The following is a 22,553-nucleotide window of genomic DNA, read 5'->3' on the forward strand; positions in this document are numbered from 1 at the left end:
GCTCTGCATCGTCCCTTATCCGAGCATTAGAAGCTCGCTCTATAGCATTGTCTCCTGGCGTCTGCCTCCTCGGGGCTCTGCATTGTCCCATATCCGAGCATTAGAAGCTCGCTCTATAGCATTGTCTCCCGGCGTCTGCCTCCTCGGGGCTCTGCACCGTCCCATATCCGAGCATTAGAAGCTCGCTCTATAGCATTGTCTCCTGGCGTCTGCCTCCTCGGGGCTCTGCACCGTCCCATATCACAGCATTAGAAGCTCACTCTATAGCATTGTCTCCTGGCGTCTGCCTCCTCGGGGCTCTGCACCATCCCATATCCGAGCATTAGAAGCTCGCTCTATAGCATTGTCTCCCGGCGTCTGCCTCCTCGGGGCTCTGCACCGTCCCATATCACAGCATTAGAAGCTCGCTCTATAGCATTGTCTCCTGGCGTCTGCCTCCTCGTGGCTCTGCACTGTCCCATATCCGAGCAATAGAAGCTCGCTCCATAGCATTGTCTCCTGGTGACACCGGTCGTCTCATTGTCTCCTAGGTTTGGAATCTGTCTGATCCCGGACTCCTCCCTCGACCGATACGACTGCTATAAATGTCACTGGAGGAATGGCACCATGTACGGATATGGCATCTGTGAGTAAGTAACACCAGAATGTGAATGTGATGGGGCCAAGGTGGCAGAAGATGGGGGCCCAGGTGGGTGCTGGAGATGGGCCCCAGGTGGGGGGGTGATGATGGAGCCCCAGGTTTCAGTTGGGGATGGCGCCCGAGGTTCAGGTTGGTGATGGGGCCCCAGGTGTGGGTTGGTGATGGGGCCCCAGGTGTGGGTTGGTGATGGTGCCCCAGGTTTGGGTTGGTGATGGGTCCCAGGTAGGGGACGGTGATGGGGCACCCGGTGGGAGATGGTGATGGGGCACCCGGTGGGAGATGGTGATGGGGCCCCAGGTGTGGGTTAGTGATGGAGCCTCAGGTGTGGGTTGGTGATGGGGCTCCAGGTTTGGGTTGGTGATGGGGCCCCAGGTGGGAGATGGTGATGGGTCCCCAGTTGTGGGTTGGTGATGGGGCCCCAGGTAGGAGATGGTGATGGGGCCCCAGGTAGGAGATGGTGATGGGGCCACAGGTGTGGGTTGGTGATGGGGCTCCAGGTTTGGGTTGGTGATGGGGCCCCAGGTGAGAGATGGTGATGGGGCCCTAGTTGTGGGTTGGTGATGGGGCCCCAGGTAGGAGATGGTGATGGGGCCACAGGTGTGGGTTGGTGATGGAGTTCCAGGTGTGGGTTGGTGATGGGGCCCCAGGTGTGGGTTGGTGATGGGGCCCCAGGTGTGGGTTGGTGATGGGGCCCCAGGTTTGGGTTGGTGATGGGGTCCCAGGTGTGGGTTGGTGATGAGGCACTCGGCGGCCGTAGGGTCCTTCATATCTTCTTTAATTAGATAATGAAGAGTTCTCAGCCTTTAATGTTTGACGGTTCCTCTCGTGTTTCTCGCCTCTTGTTGCTGTCAGTGAACACAACCTTTCCTCTGTAAATCCAGAGCTTGAGTTAGACCCCACAGTCCTCCAGCTGCGGTCTGTTCCGGGGTCAATAGCGGGGTCCCGCAGTGGGATCTGCGCAGGGGCCACCTGTGTATGGAGGTTGTCTGTCCTCCGTGTGTGGGGAGGGAGTCTCACGCGCCTCGTTTGTATTTTCAGGTACGCAGATGAATCCGTGTATAAAGGTTACTTTAAGGACAACCTGCGGCACGGATTTGGCGTCTTAGAGAATCGGACGTCTTCAACCACCTCCTGGACGTTCACCGGAAACTGGGAGAAGGACAAGAGGTCGGGGTACGGAGTCTGGGAGACCGCGGACAAGTGAGTGACCGGACGGCAGGAGACGCGTCAGTGCAGTATAAATGTGTTCATCCTGAGCCACCTGCTTCACCAAGAGAATATCAGAACTGCAGAGAAGGCCGAGAAGTGGAGGGAGGAGATCGCTGAGCTTATACCCACACTGCACCAGCAGGGGGCGCCGGGGAGATGTGAAGACCTAGAACCCCAGTGTGCACCTGAAAAATGAGCAGAATAATGACGACACTTCTGTTGTGTTTCCTCAGCAGCGAGAGGTACATCGGGATGTGGCAGGAGAACCAGAGGCACGGCCTCGGAATCGTCCTACTGAACACCGGCGCCTGCTATCAAGGGGTCTTCAGCAATAATAAACTGGTGGTATGTGAGGACCCCTTACCTGACACACTGCATCCCTGCCCTGCTAGTTCTGTATACACGGAGCTCCCCCTAGTGGTGACTGCAGACAGGATATTATCATGTATCTCTGTATACAGGGAGCTCCCCCTAGTGGTGGCTGCAGACAGGATCTTATCATGTATCTCTGTATACACGGAGCTCCCCCTAGTGGTGACTGCAGACAGGATATTATCATGTATCTCTGTATACAGGGAGCTCCCCCTAGTGGTGGCTGCAGACAGGATCTTATCATGTATCTCTGTATACAGGGAGCTCCCCCTAGTGGTGGCTGCAGACAGGATCTTATCATGTATCTCTGTATACAGGGAGCTCCTCCTAGTGGTGGCTGCAGACAGGATCTTATCCTGTATCTCTATATACAGGGAGCTCCCTCTAGTGGTGGCTGCAGACAGGATCTTATCATGTATCTCTGTATACAGGGAGCTCCCCCTAGTGGAGGCTGCAGACAGGATCCTATCATGTATCTCTGTATACAGGGAGCTCCCCCTAGTGGTGGCTGAAGACAGGATCTTATCATGTATCTCTGTATACAGGGAGCTCCCTCTAGTGGTGGCTGCAGACAGGATCTTATCATATATCTCTGTGTACAGGGAGCTCCCCCTAGTGGTGGCTGCAGACAGGATCTTATCATATATCTCTGTATACAGGGAGCTCCCCCTAGTGGTAGCTGCAGACAGGATCTTATCATGTATCTCTGTATACAGGGAGCTCCCCCTAGTGGTGGCTGCAGACAGGATCTTATCCTGTATCTCTGTATACAGGGAGCTCCCCCTAGTGGTGACTGCAGACAGAATCTTATCATGTATCTCTGTATACAGGGAGCTCCCCTAGTGGTGGCTGCAGACAGGATCTTATCATGTATCTCTGTATACAGGGAGCTCCCCCTAGTGGTGACTGCAGACAGAATCTTATCATGTATCTCTGTATACAGGGAGCTCCCCCTAGTGGTGGCTGCAGACAGGATCTTATCATATATCTCTGTATACAGGGAGCTCCCCCTAGTGGTGGCTGCAGACAGGATCTTATCATGTATCTCTGTATACAGGGAGCTCCCCCTAGTGGTGACTGCAGACAGGATCTTATCATGTATCTCTGTATACAGGGAGCTCCCCCTAGTGGTAGCTGCAGACAGGATCTTATCATGTATCTCTGTATACAGGGAGCTCCCCTAGTGGTGGCTGCAGACAGGATCTTATCATGTATCTCTGTATACAGGGATCTCCCCCTAGTGGTGACTGCAGACAGGATCTTATCATGTATCTCTGTATACAGGGAGCTCTCCCTAGTGGTGGCTGCAGACAGGATGTTATCATGTATCTCTGTATACAGGGAGCTCCCCCTAGTGGTGGCTGCAGACAGGATCTTATCATGTATCTCTGTATACAGGGATCTCTCTCTAGTGGTGGCTGCAGACAGGATCTTATCATGTGTCTCTGTATACAGGGAGCTCCTCCTAGTGGTGGCTGCAGACAGGATCTTATCATGTATCTCTGTATACAGGGATCTCTCTCTAGTGGTGGCTGCAGACAGGATCTTATCATGTATCTCTGTATACAGGGAGCTCCCCCTAGTGGTGACTGCAGACAGGATCTTATCAGAAGCTCCCCCTAGTGGTGGCTGCAGACAGGATCTTATCATGTATCTCTGTATACAGGGAGGTCCCCCTAGTGGTGGCTGCAGACAGGATCTTATCATGTATCTCTGTATACAGGGAGCTCCCCCTAGTGGTGGCTGCAGACAGGATCTTATCATGTATGTCTGTATACAGGGAGCTCCCCCTAGTGGTGGCTGCAGACAGGTTCTTATCATGTATCTCTGTATTACAGGGAGCTCCCCCTAGTGGTGGCTGCAGGCAGGATTTTATCATGTATGTCTGTATACAGGGAGCTCCCCCTAGTGGTGGCTGCAGACAGGATCTTATCATGTATCTCTGTATACAGGGAGCTCCCCCTAGTGGTGGCTGCAGGCAGGATTTTATTATGTATTTCTGTATACAGGGAGCTCCCCCTAGTGGTGGCTGCAGACAGGATCTTATCATGTATCTCTGTATACAGGGAGGTCCCCCTAGTGGTGGCTGCAGACAGGATCTTATCATGTATCTCTGTATACAGGGAGCTCCCCCTAGTGGTGGCTGCAGACAGGATCTTATCATGTATGTCTGTATACAGGGAGCTCCCCCTAGTGGTGGCTGCAGACAGGTTCTTATCATGTATCTCTGTATTACAGGGAGCTCCCCCTAGTGGTGGCTGCAGGCAGGATTTTATCATGTATGTCTGTATACAGGGAGCTCCCCCTAGTGGTGGCTGCAGACAGGATCTTATCATGTATCTCTGTATACAGGGAGCTCCCCCTAGTGGTGGCTGCAGACAGGATCTTATCATGTATGTCTGTATACAGGGAGCTCCCCCTAGTGGTGGCTGCAGACAGGATCTTATCATGTATCTCTGTATACAGGGAGCTCCCCCTAGTGGTGGCTGCAGGCAGGATTTTATTATGTATTTCTGTATACAGGGAGCTCCCCCTAGTGGTGGCTGCAGACAGGATCTTATCATGTATCTCTGTATACAGGGAGCTCCCCCTAGTGGTGGCTGCAGACAGGATCTTATCATGTATCTCTGTATACAGGGAGCTCCCCCTAGTGGTGGCTGCAGACAGTATCTTATCATGTATTTCTGTATACAGGGAGCTCCCCCTAGTGGTGGCTGCAGACAGGATCTTATCATGTATCTCTATATACAGGGAGCTCCCCCTAGTGGTGGCTGCAGACAGAATCTTATCATGTATCTCTGTATACAGGGAGCTCCCCCTAGTGGTGGCTGCAGACAGGATCTTATCATGTATCTCTGTATACAGGGAGCTCCCCCTAGTGGTGACTGCAGACAGGATCTTATCATGCATCTCTGTATACAGGGAGCTCCCCCTAGTGGTGGCTGCAGACAGGATCTTATCATGTATCTCTGTATACAGGGAGCTCCCCCTAGAGGTGACTGCAGACAGGATCTTATCATGTATCTCTGTATACAGGGAGCTCCCCCTAGTGGTGGCTGCAGACAGGATCTTATCATGTATCTCTGTATACACTGAGCTCCCCCTAGTGGTGGCTGCAGACAGGATCTTATCATGTATCTCTGTATACAGGGAGCTCCCCCTAGTGGTGACTGCAGACAGAATCTTATCATGTATCTCTGTATACAGGAAGCTCCCCCTAGTGGTGGCTGCAGACAGGATCTTATCATGTATCTTTGTATACAGGGAGCTCCCCCTAGTGGTGGCTGCAGACAGGATCTTATGTATCTCTGTATACAGGGAGCTCCCCCTAGTGGTGGCTGCAGACAGGATCTTATCATGTATCTCTGTATACAGGGAGCTCCCCCTAGAGGTGACTGCAGACAGGATCTTATCATGTATCTCTGTATACAGGGAGCTCCCCCTAGTGGTGGCTGCAGACAGGATCTTATCATGTATCTCTGTATACACTGAGCTCCCCCTAGTGGTGGCTGCAGACAGGATCTTATCATGTATCTCTGTATACAGGGAGCTCCCCCTAGTGGTGACTGCAGACAGAATCTTATCATGTATCTCTGTATACAGGAAGCTCCCCCTAGTGGTGGCTGCAGACAGGATCTTATCATGTATCTTTGTATACAGGGAGCTCCCCCTAGTGGTGGCTGCAGACAGGATCTTATGTATCTCTGTATACAGGGAGCTCCCCCTAGTGGTGGCTGCAGACAGGATCTTATCATGTATCTCTGTATACAGGGAGCTCCCCCTAGTGGTGGCTGTAGACAGGATCTTATCATGTATCTCTGTATACAGGGAGCTCCCCCTAGTGGTTGCTGCAGACAGGATCTTATCATGTATCCCTGTATACAGGGAGCTCCCCCTAGTGGTGACTGCAGACAGGATCTTATCATGTATCTCTGTATACAGGGAGCTCCCCCTAGTGGTGACTGCAGACAGGATCTTATCATGTATTTCTGTATACAGGGAGCTCCCCCTAGTGGTGGCTGCAGACAGGATCTTATCATGTATCTCTGTATACAGGGAGCTCCCCCTAGTGGTGGCTGCAGACAGGATCTTATCATGTATCTCTGTATACAGGGAGCTCCCCCTAGTGGTGGCTGCAGACAGGATCTTATCATGTATCTCTGTATACAGGAAGCTCCCCCTAGTGGTGGCTGCAGACAGGATCTTATCATGTATCTCTGTATACAGGGAGCTCCCCCTAGTGGTGACTGCAGACAGGATCTTATCATGTATTTCTGTATACATGGAGCTCCCCCTAGTGGTGACTGCAGACAGGATCTTATCATGTATCTCTGTATACAGGGAGCTCCCCATAGTGGTGACTGCAGACAGGATCTTATCATGTATCTCTGTATACAGGGAGCTCCCCCTAGTGGTGACTGCAGACAGGATCTTATCATGTATTTCTGTATACATGGAGCTCCCCCTAGTGGTGGCTGCAGACAGGATCTTATCATGTATCTCTGTATACAGGGAGCTCCCCCTAGTGGTGGCTGCAGACAGGATCTTATCATGTATCTCTGTATACAGGAAGCTCCCCCTAGTGGTGGCTGCAGACAGGATCTTATCATGTATCTCTGTATACAGGGAGCTCCCCCTAGTGGTGACTGCAGACAGGATCTTATCATGTATTTCTGTAAACATGGAGCTCCCCCTAGTGGTGGCTGCAGACAGGATCTTATCATGTATTTCTGTATACAGGGAGCTCCCCCTAGTGGTGACTGCAGACAGGATCTTATCATGTATTTCTGTATACAGGGAGCTCCCCCTAGTGGTGGCTGCAGACAGGATCTTATCATGTATCTCTGTATACAGGGAGGTCCCCCTAGTGGTGGCTGCAGACAGGATCTTATCATGTATCTCTGTATACAGGGAGCTCCCCCTAGTGGTGGCTGCAGACAGGATCTTATCATGTATGTCTGTATACAGGGAGCTCCCCCTAGTGGTGGCTGCAGACAGGTTCTTATCATGTATCTCTGTATTACAGGGAGCTCCCCCTAGTGGTGACTGCAGACAGGATCTTACCATGTATCTCTGTATACAGGGAGCTCCCCCTAGTGGTGGCTGCAGACAGGATCTTATCATGTATCTCTGTATACAGGGAGCTCCCCCTAGTGGTGGCTGCAGGCAGGATTTTATTATGTATTTCTGTATACAGGGAGCTCCCCCTAGTGGTGGCTGCAGACAGGATCTTATCATGTATCTCTGTATACAGGGAGCTCCCCCTAGTGGTGGCTGCAGACAGGATCTTATCATGTATCTCTGTATACAGGGAGCTCCCCCTAGTGGTGGCTGCAGACAATATCTTATCATGTATTTCTGTATACAGGGAGCTCCCCCTAGTGGTGGCTGCAGACAGGATCTTATCATGTATCTCTATATACAGGGAGCTCCCCCTAGTGGTGGCTGCAGACAGAATCTTATCATGTATCTCTGTATACAGGGAGCTCCCCCTAGTGGTGGCTGCAGACAGGATCTTATCATGTATCTCTGTATACAGGGAGCTCCCCCTAGTGGTGACTGCAGACAGGATCTTATCATGCATCTCTGTATACAGGGAGCTCCCCCTAGTGGTGGCTGCAGACAGGATCTTATCATGTATCTCTGTATACAGGGAGCTCCCCCTAGAGGTGACTGCAGACAGGATCTTATCATGTATCTCTGTATACAGGGAGCTCCCCCTAGTGGTGGCTGCAGACAGGATCTTATCATGTATCTCTGTATACACTGAGCTCCCCCTAGTGGTGGCTGCAGACAGGATCTTATCATGTATCTCTGTATACAGGGAGCTCCCCCTAGTGGTGACTGCAGACAGAATCTTATCATGTATCTCTGTATACAGGAAGCTCCCCCTAGTGGTGGCTGCAGACAGGATCTTATCATGTATCTTTGTATACAGGGAGCTCCCCCTAGTGGTGGCTGCAGACAGGATCTTATGTATCTCTGTATACAGGGAGCTCCCCCTAGTGGTGGCTGCAGACAGGATCTTATCATGTATCTCTGTATACAGGGAGCTCCCCCTAGAGGTGACTGCTGACAGGATCTTATCATGTATCTCTGTATACAGGGAGCTCCCCCTAGTGGTGGCTGCAGACAGGATCTTATCATGTATCTCTGTATACACTGAGCTCCCCCTAGTGGTGGCTGCAGACAGGATCTTATCATGTATCTCTGTATACAGGGAGCTCCCCCTAGTGGTGACTGCAGACAGAATCTTATCATGTATCTCTGTATACAGGAAGCTCCCCCTAGTGGTGGCTGCAGACAGGATCTTATCATGTATCTCTGTATACAGGGAGCTCCCCCTAGTGGTGGCTGCAGACAGGATCTTATCATGTATCTTTGTATACAGGGAGCTCCCCCTAGTGGTGGCTGCAGACAGGATCTTATGTATCTCTGTATACAGGGAGCTCCCCCTAGTGGTGGCTGCAGACAGGATCTTATCATGTATCTCTGTATACAGGGAGCTCCCCCTAGTGGTGGCTGTAGACAGGATCTTATCATGTATCTCTGTATACAGGGAGCTCCCCCTAGTGGTTGCTGCAGACAGGATCTTATCATGTATCCCTGTATACAGGGAGCTCCCCCTAGTGGTGACTGCAGACAGGATCTTATCATGTATCTCTGTATACAGGGAGCTCCCCCTAGTGGTGACTGCAGACAGGATCTTATCATGTATTTCTGTATACAGGGAGCTCCCCCTAGTGGTGGCTGCAGACAGGATCTTATCATGTATCTCTGTATACAGGGAGCTCCCCCTAGTGGTGGCTGCAGACAGGATCTTATCATGTATCTCTGTATACAGGGAGCTCCCCCTAGTGGTGGCTGCAGACAGGATCTTATCATGTATCTCTGTATACAGGAAGCTCCCCCTAGTGGTGGCTGCAGACAGGATCTTATCATGTATCTCTGTATACAGGGAGCTCCCCCTAGTGGTGACTGCAGACAGGATCTTATCATGTATTTCTGTATACATGGAGCTCCCCCTAGTGGTGACTGCAGACAGGATCTTATCATGTATCTCTGTATACAGGGAGCTCCCCCTAGTGGTGACTGCAGACAGGATCTTATCATGTATTTCTGTATACATGGAGCTCCCCCTAGTGGTGGCTGCAGACAGGATCTTATCATGTATCTCTGTATACAGGGAGCTCCCCCTAGTGGTGGCTGCAGACAGGATCTTATCATGTATCTCTGTATACAGGAAGCTCCCCCTAGTGGTGGCTGCAGACAGGATCTTATCATGTATCTCTGTATACAGGGAGCTCCCCCTAGTGGTGACTGCAGACAGGATCTTATCATGTATTTCTGTATACATGGAGCTCCCCCTAGTGGTGGCTGCAGACAGGATCTTATCATGTATTTCTGTATACAGGGAGCTCCCCCTAGTGGTGACTGCAGACAGGATCTTATCATGTATTTCTGTATACAGGGAGCTCCCCCTAGTGGTGGCTGCAGACAGGATCTTATCATGTATCTCTGTATACAGGGAGCTCCCCCTAGTGGTGACTGCAGACAGGATCTTATCATGTATCTCTGTATACAGGGAGCTCCCCATAGTGGTGGCTGCAGACAGGATCTTATCCTGTATCTCTGTATACAGGGAGCTCCCCCTAGTGGTGGCTGCAGACAGAATCTTATCATGTATCTCTGTATACGGGGAGCTCCCCCTAGTGGTGGCTGCAGACAGGATCTTATCATGTATCTCTGTATACAGGGAGCTCCCCCTAGTGGTGGCTGCAGACAGGATCTTATCATGTATCTCTGTATACAGGGAGCTCCCCCTAGTGGTGGCTGCAGACAGGATCTTATCATGTATCTCTGTATACAGGAAGCTCCCCCTAGTGGTGGCTGCAGACAGGATCTTATCATGTATCTCTGTATACAGGGAGCTCCCCCTAGTGGTGGCTGCAGACAGGATCTTTTCATGTATCTCTGTATACAGGGAGCTCCCCCTAGTGGTGACTGCAGACAGGATCTTATCATGTATTTCTGTATACAGGGAGCTCCCCCTAGTGGTGACTGCAGACAGGATCTTATCATGTATCTCTGTATACAGGAAGCTCCCCCTAGTGGTGGCTGCAGACAGGATCTTATCATGTATCTCTGTATACAGGGAGCTCCCCCTAGTGGTGGCTGCAGACAGGATCTTTTCATGTATCTCTGTATACAGGGAGCTCCCCCTAGTGGTGACTGCAGACAGGATCTTATCATGTATCTCTGTATACAGGGAGCTCCCCCTAGTGGTGACTGCAGACAGGATCTTATCATGTATCTCTGTATACAGGGAGCTCCCCCTAGTGGTGGCTGCAGACAGGATCTTATCATGTATCTCTGTATACAGGGAGCTCCCCCTAGTGGTGGCTGCAGACAGGATCTTATCATGTATCTCTGTATACAGGGATCTCCCCCTAGTGGTGGCTGCAGACAGGATCTTATCATGTATCTCTGTATACAGGGAGCTCCCCCTAGTGGTGGCTGCAGACAGGATCTTATCATGTATCTCTGTATACAGGGAGCTCCCCCTAGTGGTGACTGCAGACAGGATCTTATGTATCTCTGTATACAGGGAGCTCCCCCTAGTGGTGTCTGCAGACAGAATCTTATCATGTATCTCTGTATACAGGGAGCTCCCCCTAGTGGTGTCTGCAGACAGAATCTTATCATGTATCTCTGTATACAGGGAGCTCCCCCTAGTGGTGGCTGCAGACAGAATCTTATCATGTATCTCTGTATACAGGGAGCTCCCCCTAGTGGTGTCTGCAGACAGGATCTTATCATGTATCTCTGTATACATGGAGCGCCCCCTAGTGGTGTCTGCAGACAGAATCTTATCATGTATCTCTGTATACAGGGAGCTCCCCCTAGTGGTGTCTGCAGACAGAATCTTATCATGTATCTCTGTATACAGGGAGCTCCCCCTAGTGGTGTCTGCAGACAGGATCTTATCATGTATCTCTGTATACAGGGAGCTCCCCCTAGTGGTGTCTGCAGACAGAATCTTATCATGTATCTCTGTATACAGGGAGCTCCCCCTAGTGGTGACTGCAGACAGGATCTTATCATGTATCTCTGTATACAGGGAGCTCCCCCTAGTGGTGTCTGCAGACAGAATCTGATCATGTATCTCTGTATACAGGGAGCTCCCCCTAGTGGTGGCTGCAGACAGAATCTTATCATGTATCTCTGTATACAGGGAGCTCCCCCTAGTGGTGTCTGCAGACAGGATCTTATCATGTATCTCTGTATACAGGGAGCTCCCTCTAGTGGTGACTGCAGACAGGATCTTATCATGTATCTCTGTATACAGGGAGCTCCCCCTAGTGGTGGCTGCAGACAGGATCTTATCATGTATCTCTGTATACAGGGAGCTCCCCCTAGTGGTGACTGCAGACAGGATATTATCATGTATCTCTGTATACAGGGAGCTCCCCCTAGTGGTGACTGCAGACAGGATCTTATCATGTATCTCTGTATACAGGGAGCTCCCCCTAGTGGTGACTGCAGACAGGATCTTATCATGTATCTCTGTATACAGGGAGCTCCCCCTAGTGGTGGCTGCAGACAGGATCTTATCATGTATCTCTGTATACAGGGAGCTTCCCCTAGTGGTGGCTGCAGACAGGATCTTATCATGTATCTCTGTATACAGGGAGCTCCCCCTAGTGGTGGCTGCAGACAGGATCTGATCATGTATCTCTGTATACAGGGAGCTCCCCCTAGTGGTGACTGCAGACAGGATATTATCATGTATCTCTGTATACAGGGATCTCCCTCTAGTGGTGGCTGCAGACAGGATCTTATCATGTATCTCTGTATACAGGGAGCTCCCCCTAGTGGTGACTGCAGACAGGATATTATCATGTATCTCTGTATACAGGGAGCTCCCCCTAGTGGTGACTGCAGACAGGATATTATCATGTATCTCTGTATACAGGGATCTCCCTCTAGTGGTGGCTGCAGACAGGATCTTATCATGTATCTCTGTATACAGGGAGCTCCCCCTAGTGGTGGCTGCAGACAGGATCTTATCATGTATCTCTGTATACAGGGAGCTCCCCCTAGTGGTGGCTGCAGACAGGATCTTATCATATATCTCTGTATACAGGGAGCTCCCCCTAGTGGTGGCTGCAGACAGGATCTTATCATGTATCTCTGTATACAGGGAGCTCCCCCTAGTGGTGGCTGCAGACAGGATCTTATCATGTATCTCTGTATACAGGGAGCTCCCTCTAGTGGTGACTGCAGACAGGATATTATCATGTATCTCTGTATACAGGGAGCTCCCCCTAGTGGTGACTGCAGACAGGATATTATCATGTATCTCTGTATACAGGGAGCTCCCACTAGTGGTGGCTGCAGACAGGATCGTATCCTGTATCTCTGTATACAGGGAGCTCCCCCTAGTGGTGGCTGCAGACAGGATATTATCATGTATCTCTGTATACAGGGAGCTCCCCCTAGTGGTGACTGCAGACAGGATCTTATCATGTATCTCTGTATACAGGGAGCTCCCACTAGTGGTGGCTGCAGACAGGATATTATCATGTATCTCTGTATACAGGGAGCTCCCCCTAGTGGTGGCTGCAGACAGGATATTATCATGTATCTTTGTATACAGGGAACTCCCCCTAGTGGTGACTGCAGACAGGATCTTATCATGTATCTCTGTATACAGGGAGCTCCCCCTAGTGGTGACTGCAGACAGGATCTTATCATGTATCTCTGTATACAGGGAGCTCCCCCTAGTGGTGGCTGCAGACAGGATATTATCCTGTATCTCTGTATACAGGGAGCTCCCACTAGTGGTGGCTGCAGACAGGATATTATCCTGTATCTCTGTATACAGGGAGCTCCCCCTAGTGGTGGCTGCAGATAGAACCTCATTATTATGATTTCTTTCTTTTCTCTAGGGTCCCGGTGTGCTGATTACAGAAGATAATAACATGTATGAGGGTGAATTCACCGAGCAATGTTTTCTATCTGGGAAGGTTTGTTTGACCCCAGTATATATATATTTTTTTTATATACCTCTATATATACCTCTGTATATACCTCTATATACCTTTTTATATACCCCTTACTTTCCCATGATCCCTCAGTTTTGCAGTTTGGGGGGATCATTCATTCTTATTCTTTGTAGCTTATTTATAGTACAATAATAATGTAAAATAAATAAATAAGGAATATAATAGATGACATGTTGGAGATACACACTGGCCGACGCTCGTGTCCGCTTTCATTGGCTGCCTCTATACAGTGATAGCGGTTTTTGGATTATTTATAGGGGAAACTCACTTTCGCTAATGGATTCACCTTGGTGGGAACATTCAATAAATCAGCGCAGAGCGGTCTGCAGACGCAGGGGGTCCTGACCACGGCCAGCGGCTACGAGGACGAGGTGCTGAAGAAGAAATTGTGAGTAATAATGTGGAGAAATCGATTATAAGGTGAGCGGTGAACCTGGGGGAGAGGATATTATACATAGAGCAGTGACATGGCGCCATCTAGTGGTCAAACACAACCACACAGGAAGAGCAGATCATTTCCCATAGAGGTCAGTGAAATTGCGCCATCTAGTGGATAATTAGTCAAGGAGACCAGGAGATATTAATAATGAATTTTGTGAATCTTCGCCATATAGTGGTGAAATCAGCTACTAAAAGTCCGATCATCACCCATAGAGTGTATAGAACAGCGCCATCCAGAGGTCACATCAAGCAGATGTGGGAGTCATTACCGCGCGGATCACTAACGTCAGCTGTTACATTTCTCATCCCGGTTTCTCCTTTGAAAATATATGGCGGTTATAAATGTCATTGGAGAAATGGAATCTGCCAGATTGGGAGGAGGCTGTGATGGTAACCGCCACTCACATACTGCGGACATTGCTTTATTTATGGTTAACATCTCTGGTTAGGTATGAGCAGATTTCAGTGAAACAGCGCCACCTAGGGGTCGGATAAATCACACAGATATCTCTTACCCATAGACTTCAATAGAACATAGCCACCTAGGGGTCATATAAATCACACAGATATCTCTTACCCATAGTCTTCAATGGAACAGCGCCACCTAGGGGTCGGATAAATCACACAGATATCTATTACCCATACACTTCAATGGAACAGCGCCACCTAGGGGTCGGATAAATCACACAGATATCTATTACTCATACACTTCAATAGAACAGCGCCACCTAGGGGTCGGATAAATCACACAGATATCTATCACCCATACGCTTCAATGGAACAGCGCCACCTAGGGATCGGATAAATCACACAGATATCTATTACCCATAGACTTCAATGGAACAGCGCCACCTAGGGATCGGATAAATCACACAGATATCTATTACCCATACACTTCAATGGAACAGCGCCACCTAGGGATCGGATAAATCACACAGATATCTATTACCCATAGACTTCAATGGAACAGTGCCACCAAGGGGTCGGATAAATCACACAGATATCTATCACCCATAGACTTCAATGGAACAGCACCATCTAGGGGTCAGATAAATCACACAGATATCTATTACCCATAGACATCAATGGAACAGCACCACCTAGGGGTCGGATAAGCCACACATATATCTATTACCCATAGACATCAATGGAACAGCGCCACCTAGGGGTCGGATAAATCACACAGATATCTATTACCCATAGACTTCAATGGAACAGCACCACCTAGGGGTCGGATAAGCCACACAGATATCTATTACCCATAGACTTCAATGGAACAGCGCCACTTAGGGATCGGATAAGCCACACAAATATCTATTACCCATAGACTTCAATGGAACAGCGCCACTTAGGGATCGGATAAGCCACACAAATATCTATTACCCATAGATGTCAATGGAACAGCGCCACCTAGGGATCGGATAAACCACACAAATATCTATTACCCATAGACTTCAATGGAACAGCGCCACCTAGGGGTCGGATAAATCACACAGATATCTATTACCCATAGACTTCAATGGAACAGCGTCACCTAGGGATCGGATAAGCCACACAAATATCTATTACCCATAGATGTCAATGGAACAGCGCCACCTAGGGATTGGATAAGCCACACAAATATCTATTACCCATAGACTTCAATGGAACAGCGCCACCTATGGATCGGATAAGCCACACATAACCATTACCCTTAGACTTCAATGAAACAGTGCCACCTAGGGGTCAGATAAATCACACAGAAATCTATTACTCATAGACTTTAATGGAACATCGCCATCTAGGGATCGGATAAATCACACAGATATCTATTACCCATAGACTTTAATGAAACATCGCCATCTAGTGGCCAGATTGAGCACACATAGAAATATATTACCCATAGACTTCATAGACACAGCTCCATCTAGTGGTCGTCTTTGAGCATCACCATATAAAGCTTCCTGTTTTTTCCGGATTTTCCATTGCCCATCCCTCTGTTGTAATGGCCGCCTTTCTTTCTCGCGGTGCAGTCAGTTTGGCGCCGGGTCCTTCCCGGTGGAGGAGCGCTGGCAGGGAATATTCGAACAGTTCCACAAATACCTTGAATCTGGATGCAAAAGAGACAGTGAGGAATCCTTCCTGGGATTTCACGTCAAGTCCAGCAAGAAGCTGCAGAAGCCGCAGGAGTATCTGTTCTGTCCGAGGTGAGGGGTCGCGCCATATCCTCTATATAACCTGTGTATAAGTGTCTGCATACAGTGGTGTAATAATACGAGGTGCAAATACTTCTGCAACCGCGCTCTGATATCTGGGCGGATCACATAGGAGAGGCACTGCAATATAGGAAAGGCACTGCAATATAGGAGAGGCACTGCAATATAGGAGAGGCACTGCAATATAGGAGAGGCACTGCAATATAGGAGAGGCACTGCACATAGGAGAGGCACTGCAATATAGCAGAAGCACTGCAATATATGAGAAGCACTGCACATAGGAGAGGCACTGCAATATAGGAGAGGCACTGTAATATAGGAGAGGTACTGCAAATAGGAAAGGCACTGCAATATAGGAGAGGCACTGCAATATAGGAGAGGTACTGCAAATAGGAGAGGCACTGCAATATAGGAGAGGCACTGCAATATAGGAGAGGCACTGCAATATAGGAGAGGCACTGCAATATAGGAAAGGCACTGCAAATAGAGGCACTGCAATATAGGAAAGGCACTGCAATATAGGAGAGGCACTGCAAATAGAGGCACTGCAATATAGGAGAGGTACTGCAAATAGGAAAGGCACTGCAATATAGGAGAGGCACTGCAAATAGGAGAGGCACTGCAATATAGGAGAGGCACTGCAATATAGGAGAGGCGCTGCACATAGGAGAGGCACTGCAATATAGGAGAGGCACTGCAATATAGGAGAGGCACTGCACATAGGAGAGGCACTGCAATATAGGAGAGGCACTACACATAGGAGAGGCACTGCAATATAGGAGATGCACTACACATAGGAGAGGCACTGCAATATAGGAGAAGCACTACACATAGGAGAGGCACTGCGATATAGGAGAGGCACTGCGATATAGGAGAGGCACTGCACATAGGAGAGGCACTGCAATATAGGAGAGGCACTGCAATATAGGAGAGGCACTGCACATAGGAGAGGCACTGCAATATAGGAGAGGCACTACACATAGGAGAGGCACTGCAATATAGGAGATGCACTACACATAGGAGAGGCACTGCAATATAGGAGAAGCACTACACATAGGAGAGGCACTGCGATATAGGAGAGGCACTGCACATAGGAGAGATACTGCACATAGGAGAGGCACTGCAATATAGGAAAGCATGAAGCCAAGGACATACAGTGCTAAGCCCAGCAGCACAGAGGATGTCAGGAGGCAAATAGGAAATGTGTAAGAAGAGCAAAAAAGAATATTACAAGGACAGATAAAGGGGAGACGCGTGTAGATCGGTGATCCGGCTGCTCACAGCTGTGCAGAGTGTTTCAGGAGAATACGGATCAGACACAATGTCCAAACCATGTTTCTGCCTGTTCTCAGGAGCAACGAGGAGGAGGTGCGGCAGATAGAGGACGGTATGAAGGAGCTGAGGCTGGAGGCCGAATCCTTACACACGTTTCTGGAGAAGGTAAAACACCGGCTTCTGATTAGGACGTGACGGGGAAATAAGACGGAGATTACTCCCAGGAGGGGCGGAGCCTGTGACGTGCCACTAACAATGGGGCCAAATCTGCCCGGTTCCTAATCAGTGGGTGTGACTCATGAATGTAGGTGTGGTTTCCTAATCAGTGGGTGTGACTCATGAATGTGGGTGTGGTTTCCTAATCAGTGGGTGTGACTCATGAATGTAGGTGTGGTTTCCTAATCAGTGGGTGTGACTCATGAATGTAAGTGTGGTTTTCTAATCAGTGGGTGTGACTCATGAATGTGGGTGTGGTTTTCTAATCAGTGGGTGTGACTCATGAATGTAGGTGTGGTTTTCTGATCAGTGGGTGTGACTCATGAATGTAGGTGTGGTTTTCTAATCAGTGGGTGTGACTCATGAATGTGGGTGTGGTTTTCTAATCAGTGGGTGTGACTCATGAATGTAGGTGTGGTTTTCTGATCAGTGGGTGTGACTTATGAATGTAGGTGTGGTTTTCTAATCAGTGGGTGTGACTCATGAATGTAGGTGTGGTTTTCTGATCAGTGGGTGTGACTCATGAATGTAGGTGTGGTTTTCTAATCAGTGGGTGTGACTCATGAATGTGGGTGTGGTTTTCTAATCAGTGGGTGTGACTCATGAATGTAGGTGTGGTTTTCTGATCAGTGGGTGTGACTTATGAATGTAGGTGTGGTTTTCTAATCAGTGGGTGTGACTCATGAATGTAGGTGTGGTTTTCTGATCAGTGGGTGTGACTCATGAATGTAGGTGTGGTTTTCTGATCAGTGGGTGTGACTCATGAATGTAGGTGTGGTTTTCTAATCAGTGGGTGTGACTTATGAATGTAGGTGTGGTTTTCTAATCAGTGGGTGTGACTCATGAATGTAGGTGTGGTTTTCTGATCAGTGGGTGTGACTCATGAATGTAGGTGTGGTTTTCTGATCAGTGGGTGTGACTCATGAATGTAGGTGTGGTTTTCTAATCAGTGGGTGTGACTCATGAATGTAGGTGTGGTTTTCTAATCAGTGGGTGTGACTTATGAATGTAGGTGTGGTTTTCTCATCTGTGGGTGTGACTCATGAATGTAGGTGTGGTTTTCTGATCAGTGGGTGTGACTCATGAATGTAGGTGTGGTTTTCTGATCAGTGGGTGTGACTCATGAATGTAGGTGTGGTTTTCTAATCAGTGGGTGTGACTTATGAATGTAGGTGTGGTTTTCTGATCTGTGGGTGTGACTTATGAATGTAGGTGTGGTTTTCTGATCTGTGGGTGTGACTTATGAATGTAGGTGTGGTTTTCTGATCAGTAATTGATGGCTGCTGTCGTGAATGTGGGCGTGTTTCTCATGAATGAGGGTGTGGCTGTCAGCAGTGGGCGTGGCTTACATTGCCCCCCTTTTTTAGTGTTGGGTGGGATTTGTAGTATTTTGTCTCTATATTTCATCCTCTTGTATTTTAGGCATTTAACACTTCGCACCACCCACTGAAGAAGGTGATGAAGCTGCTGCTGCTGGTCTTCCAGGCCACGTACTCCGGGCTGGGGGCGAACCTGCACCTCCTGAGCATGGCGCAGGAGGAGATCAAGTACTACGCCAAGAAGCTGTGGGAGTTCTTCAGGTGTCTCCTCTATTCTCCTCACATGGATCCTATAAAACCGCAGAATGGTGCTATGTATAACGGCTATAGGGTGTCCAGCATGTAACAATATATTATCCCTGGTGTCCAGCGTGTAACAATATATTATCCCTGGTGTCCAGCGTGTAACAACAATAATATTATCCCTGGTGTCCGGTGCGTTATTAATAATATTATCCCTGGTGTCCGGTGCATTATTAATAATATTATCCCTGGTGCCTGGTGCGTTATTAATAATATTATCCCTGGTGTCCGGTGCGTTATTAATAATATTATCCCTGGTGTCCGGTGCATTATTAATAATATTATCCCTGGTGTCCGGTGCGTTATTAATAATATTATCCCTGGTGTCCGGTGCGTTATTAATAATATTATCCCTGGTGCCCGGTGCATTATTAATAATATTATCCCTGGTGTCCGGTGCGTTATTAATAATATTATCCCTGGTGTCTGGTGCATTATTAATATTATCCCTGGTGTCCGGTGCATTATTAATAATATTATCCCTGGTGTCCGGTGCATTATTAATAATATTATCCCTGGTGTCCGGTGCATTATTGATATTATCCCTGGTGTCTGGTGCGTTATTAATAATATTATCCCAGGGTGTCCGGTGCGTTATTAATAATATGATCCCTGGTGTCCGGTGCGTTATTAATAATATTATCCCTGGTGTCTGGTGCGTTATTATTAATATTATCCCTGGTGTCCGGTGTGTTATTAATAATATTATCCCTGGTGTCCGGTGCGTTATTAATAATATGATCCCTGGTGTCCGGTGCGTTATTAATAATATTATCCCTGGTGTCTGGTGCGTTATTAATAATATTATCCCTGGTGTCTGGTGCGTTATTAATAATATTATCCCTGGTGTCTGGTGCGTTATTAATAATATTATCCCTGGTGTCTGGTGCGTTATTAATAATATTATTCCTGGTGTCTGGTGCGTTATTAATAATATTATCCCTGGTGCCCGGTGCGTTATTAATAATATTATCCCTGGTGTCCGGTGCGTTATTAATAATATTATCCCTGGTGTCCGGTGCGTTATTAATAATATTATCCCTGGTGTCCGGTGCGTTATTAATAATATTACCCCTGGTGTCCGGTGCGTTATTAATAATATTATCCCTGGTGTCTGGTGCGTTATTAATAATATTATCCCTGGTGTCTGGTGCGTTATTAATAATATTATCCCTGGTGTCTGGTGTGTTATTGATAATATTATCCCTGGTGCCCGGTGCGTTATTAATAATATTATCCCTGGTGTCCGGTGCATTATTAATAATATTATCCCTGGTGTCCGGTGCTTTATTAATAATATTATCCCTGGTGTCTGGTGCATTATTAATAATATTATCCCTGGTGTCCGGTGCATTATTAATAATATTATCCCTGGTGCCTGGTGCGTTATTAATATTATTATCCCTGGTGTCCGGTGCATTATTAATAATATTATCCCTGGTGTCCGGTGCTTTATTAATAATATTATCCCTGGTGTCTGGTGCATTATTAATAATATTATCCCTGGTGTCTGGTGCGTTATTAATAATATTATCCCTGGTGTCCGGTGCGTTATTAATAATATTATCCCTGGTGTCCGGTGCGTTATTAATAATATGATCCCTGGTGTCCGGTGCTTTATTAATAATATTATCCCTGGTGTCCGGTGCTTTATTAATAATATTATCCCTGGTGTCCGGTGCGTTATTAATAATATTATCCCTGGTGTCTGGTGCGTTATTAATAATATTATCCCTGGTGTCTGGTGCATTATTAATAATATTATCCCTGGTGTCCGGTGCATTATTGATATTATCCCTGGTGTCTGGTGCATTATTAATAATATTATCCCTGGTGTCCGGTGCATTATTAATAATATTATCCCTGGTGTCCGGTGCATTATTAATAATATTATCCCTGGTGTCCGGTGCATTATTAATAATATTATCCCTGGTGTCTGGTGTGTTATTGATAATATTATCCCTGGTGCCCGGTGCGTTATTAATAATATTATCCCTGGTGTCCGGTGCATTATTGATAATATTATCCCTGGTGTCCGGTGCATTATTAATAATATTATCCCTGGTGTCCGGTGCATTATTAATAATATTATCCCTGGTGCCTGGTGCGTTATTAATAATATTATCCCTGGTGTCCGGTGCGTTATTAATATTATTATCCCTGGTGTCCGGTGCGTTATTAATATTATTATCCCTGGTGTCCGGTGCATTATTAATAATATTATCCCTGGTGTCCGGTGCTTTATTAATAATATTATCCCTGGTGTCTGGTGCATTATTAATAATATTATCCCTGGTGTCTGGTGCATTATTAATAATATTATCCCTGGTGTCCGGTGCATTATTAATAATATTATCCCTGGTGCCTGGTGCGTTATTAATAATATTATCCCTGGTGTCCGGTGCGTTATTAATATTATTATCCCTGGTGTCCGGTGCATTATTAATAATATTATCCCTGGTGTCCGGTGCTTTATTAATAATATTATCCCTGGTGTCTGGTGCATTATTAATAATATTATCCCTGGTGTCTGGTGCGTTATTAATAATATTATCCCTGGTGTCTGGTGCATTATTAATAATATTATCCCTGGTGTCCGGTGCATTATTAATAATATTATCCCTGGTGTCCGGTGCATTATTAATAATATTATCCCTGGTGTCTGGTGCGTTATTAATAATATTATCCCTGGTGTCCGGTGCGTTATTAATAATATTATCCCTGGTGTCTGGTGCATTATTAATAATATTATCCCTGGTGTCTGGTGCATTATTAATAATATTATCCCTGGTGTCCGGTGCATTATTAATAATATTATCCCTGGTGTCCGGTGCATTATTAATAATATTATCCCTGGTGTCCAGTGCATTATTATTAATATTATCCCTGGTATCGGGTGCTTTATTAATAATATTATCCCTGGTGTCCAGTGCATTATTATTAATATTATCCCTGGTGTCTGGTGCATTATTAATAATATTATCCCTGGTGTCCGGTGCTTTATTAATAATATTATCCCTGGTGTCCGGTGCATTATTATTAATATTATCCCTGGTGTCCGGTGCTTTATTAATAATATTATCCCTGGTGTCCGGTGCTTTATTAATAATATTATCCCTGGTGTCCGGTGCTTTATTAATAATATTATCCCTGGTGTCCGGTGTGTTATTAATAATATTATCCCTGGTGTCCAGTGCGTTATTAATAATATTATCCCTGGTGTCCGGTGCTTTATTAATAATATTATCCCTGGTGTCCGGTGCTTTATTAATAATATTATCCCTGGTGCCCGGTGTGTTATTAATAATATTATCCCTGGTGTCCAGTGCATTATTAATAATATTATCCCTGGTGTCCAGTGCATTATTAATAATATTATCCCTGGTGTCCAGTGCATTATTAATAATATTATCCCTGGTGTCCGGTGCATTATTATTAATATTATCCCTTTTTCCGGTGCTTTATTAATAATATTATCCCTGGTGTCTGGTGTATTATTAATAATATTATCCCT

The 22,553-nt window shown here is 47.2% G+C and overlaps 1 protein-coding gene across 4 annotated transcripts in view; it reads left to right on the forward strand.

Moving 5' to 3' along the window:
• Positions 1-22,553, forward strand: part of ALS2CL (ALS2 C-terminal like) — a 197,958-nt gene that overhangs the window by 133,849 nt on the left and 41,556 nt on the right. For all 4 annotated transcript variants that reach the window (XM_075315852.1, XM_075315853.1, XM_075315854.1 and 1 more), the window contains 8 exons: positions 531-629; positions 1,679-1,840; positions 2,083-2,194; positions 13,174-13,251; positions 13,548-13,678; positions 15,744-15,917; positions 17,279-17,366; positions 18,840-18,997. In XM_075315852.1, the coding sequence (XP_075171967.1) occupies positions 531-629; positions 1,679-1,840; positions 2,083-2,194; positions 13,174-13,251; positions 13,548-13,678; positions 15,744-15,917; positions 17,279-17,366; positions 18,840-18,997 (1,002 nt within the window). The remainder of the gene's footprint in view (positions 1-530; positions 630-1,678; positions 1,841-2,082; positions 2,195-13,173; positions 13,252-13,547; positions 13,679-15,743; positions 15,918-17,278; positions 17,367-18,839; positions 18,998-22,553) is intronic.

The sequence above is a fragment of the Anomaloglossus baeobatrachus genome, chromosome 6, assembly GCF_048569485.1.
Source record: "Anomaloglossus baeobatrachus isolate aAnoBae1 chromosome 6, aAnoBae1.hap1, whole genome shotgun sequence".
In the NCBI taxonomy this organism is placed as follows: Eukaryota; Metazoa; Chordata; class Amphibia; order Anura; family Aromobatidae; genus Anomaloglossus; species Anomaloglossus baeobatrachus.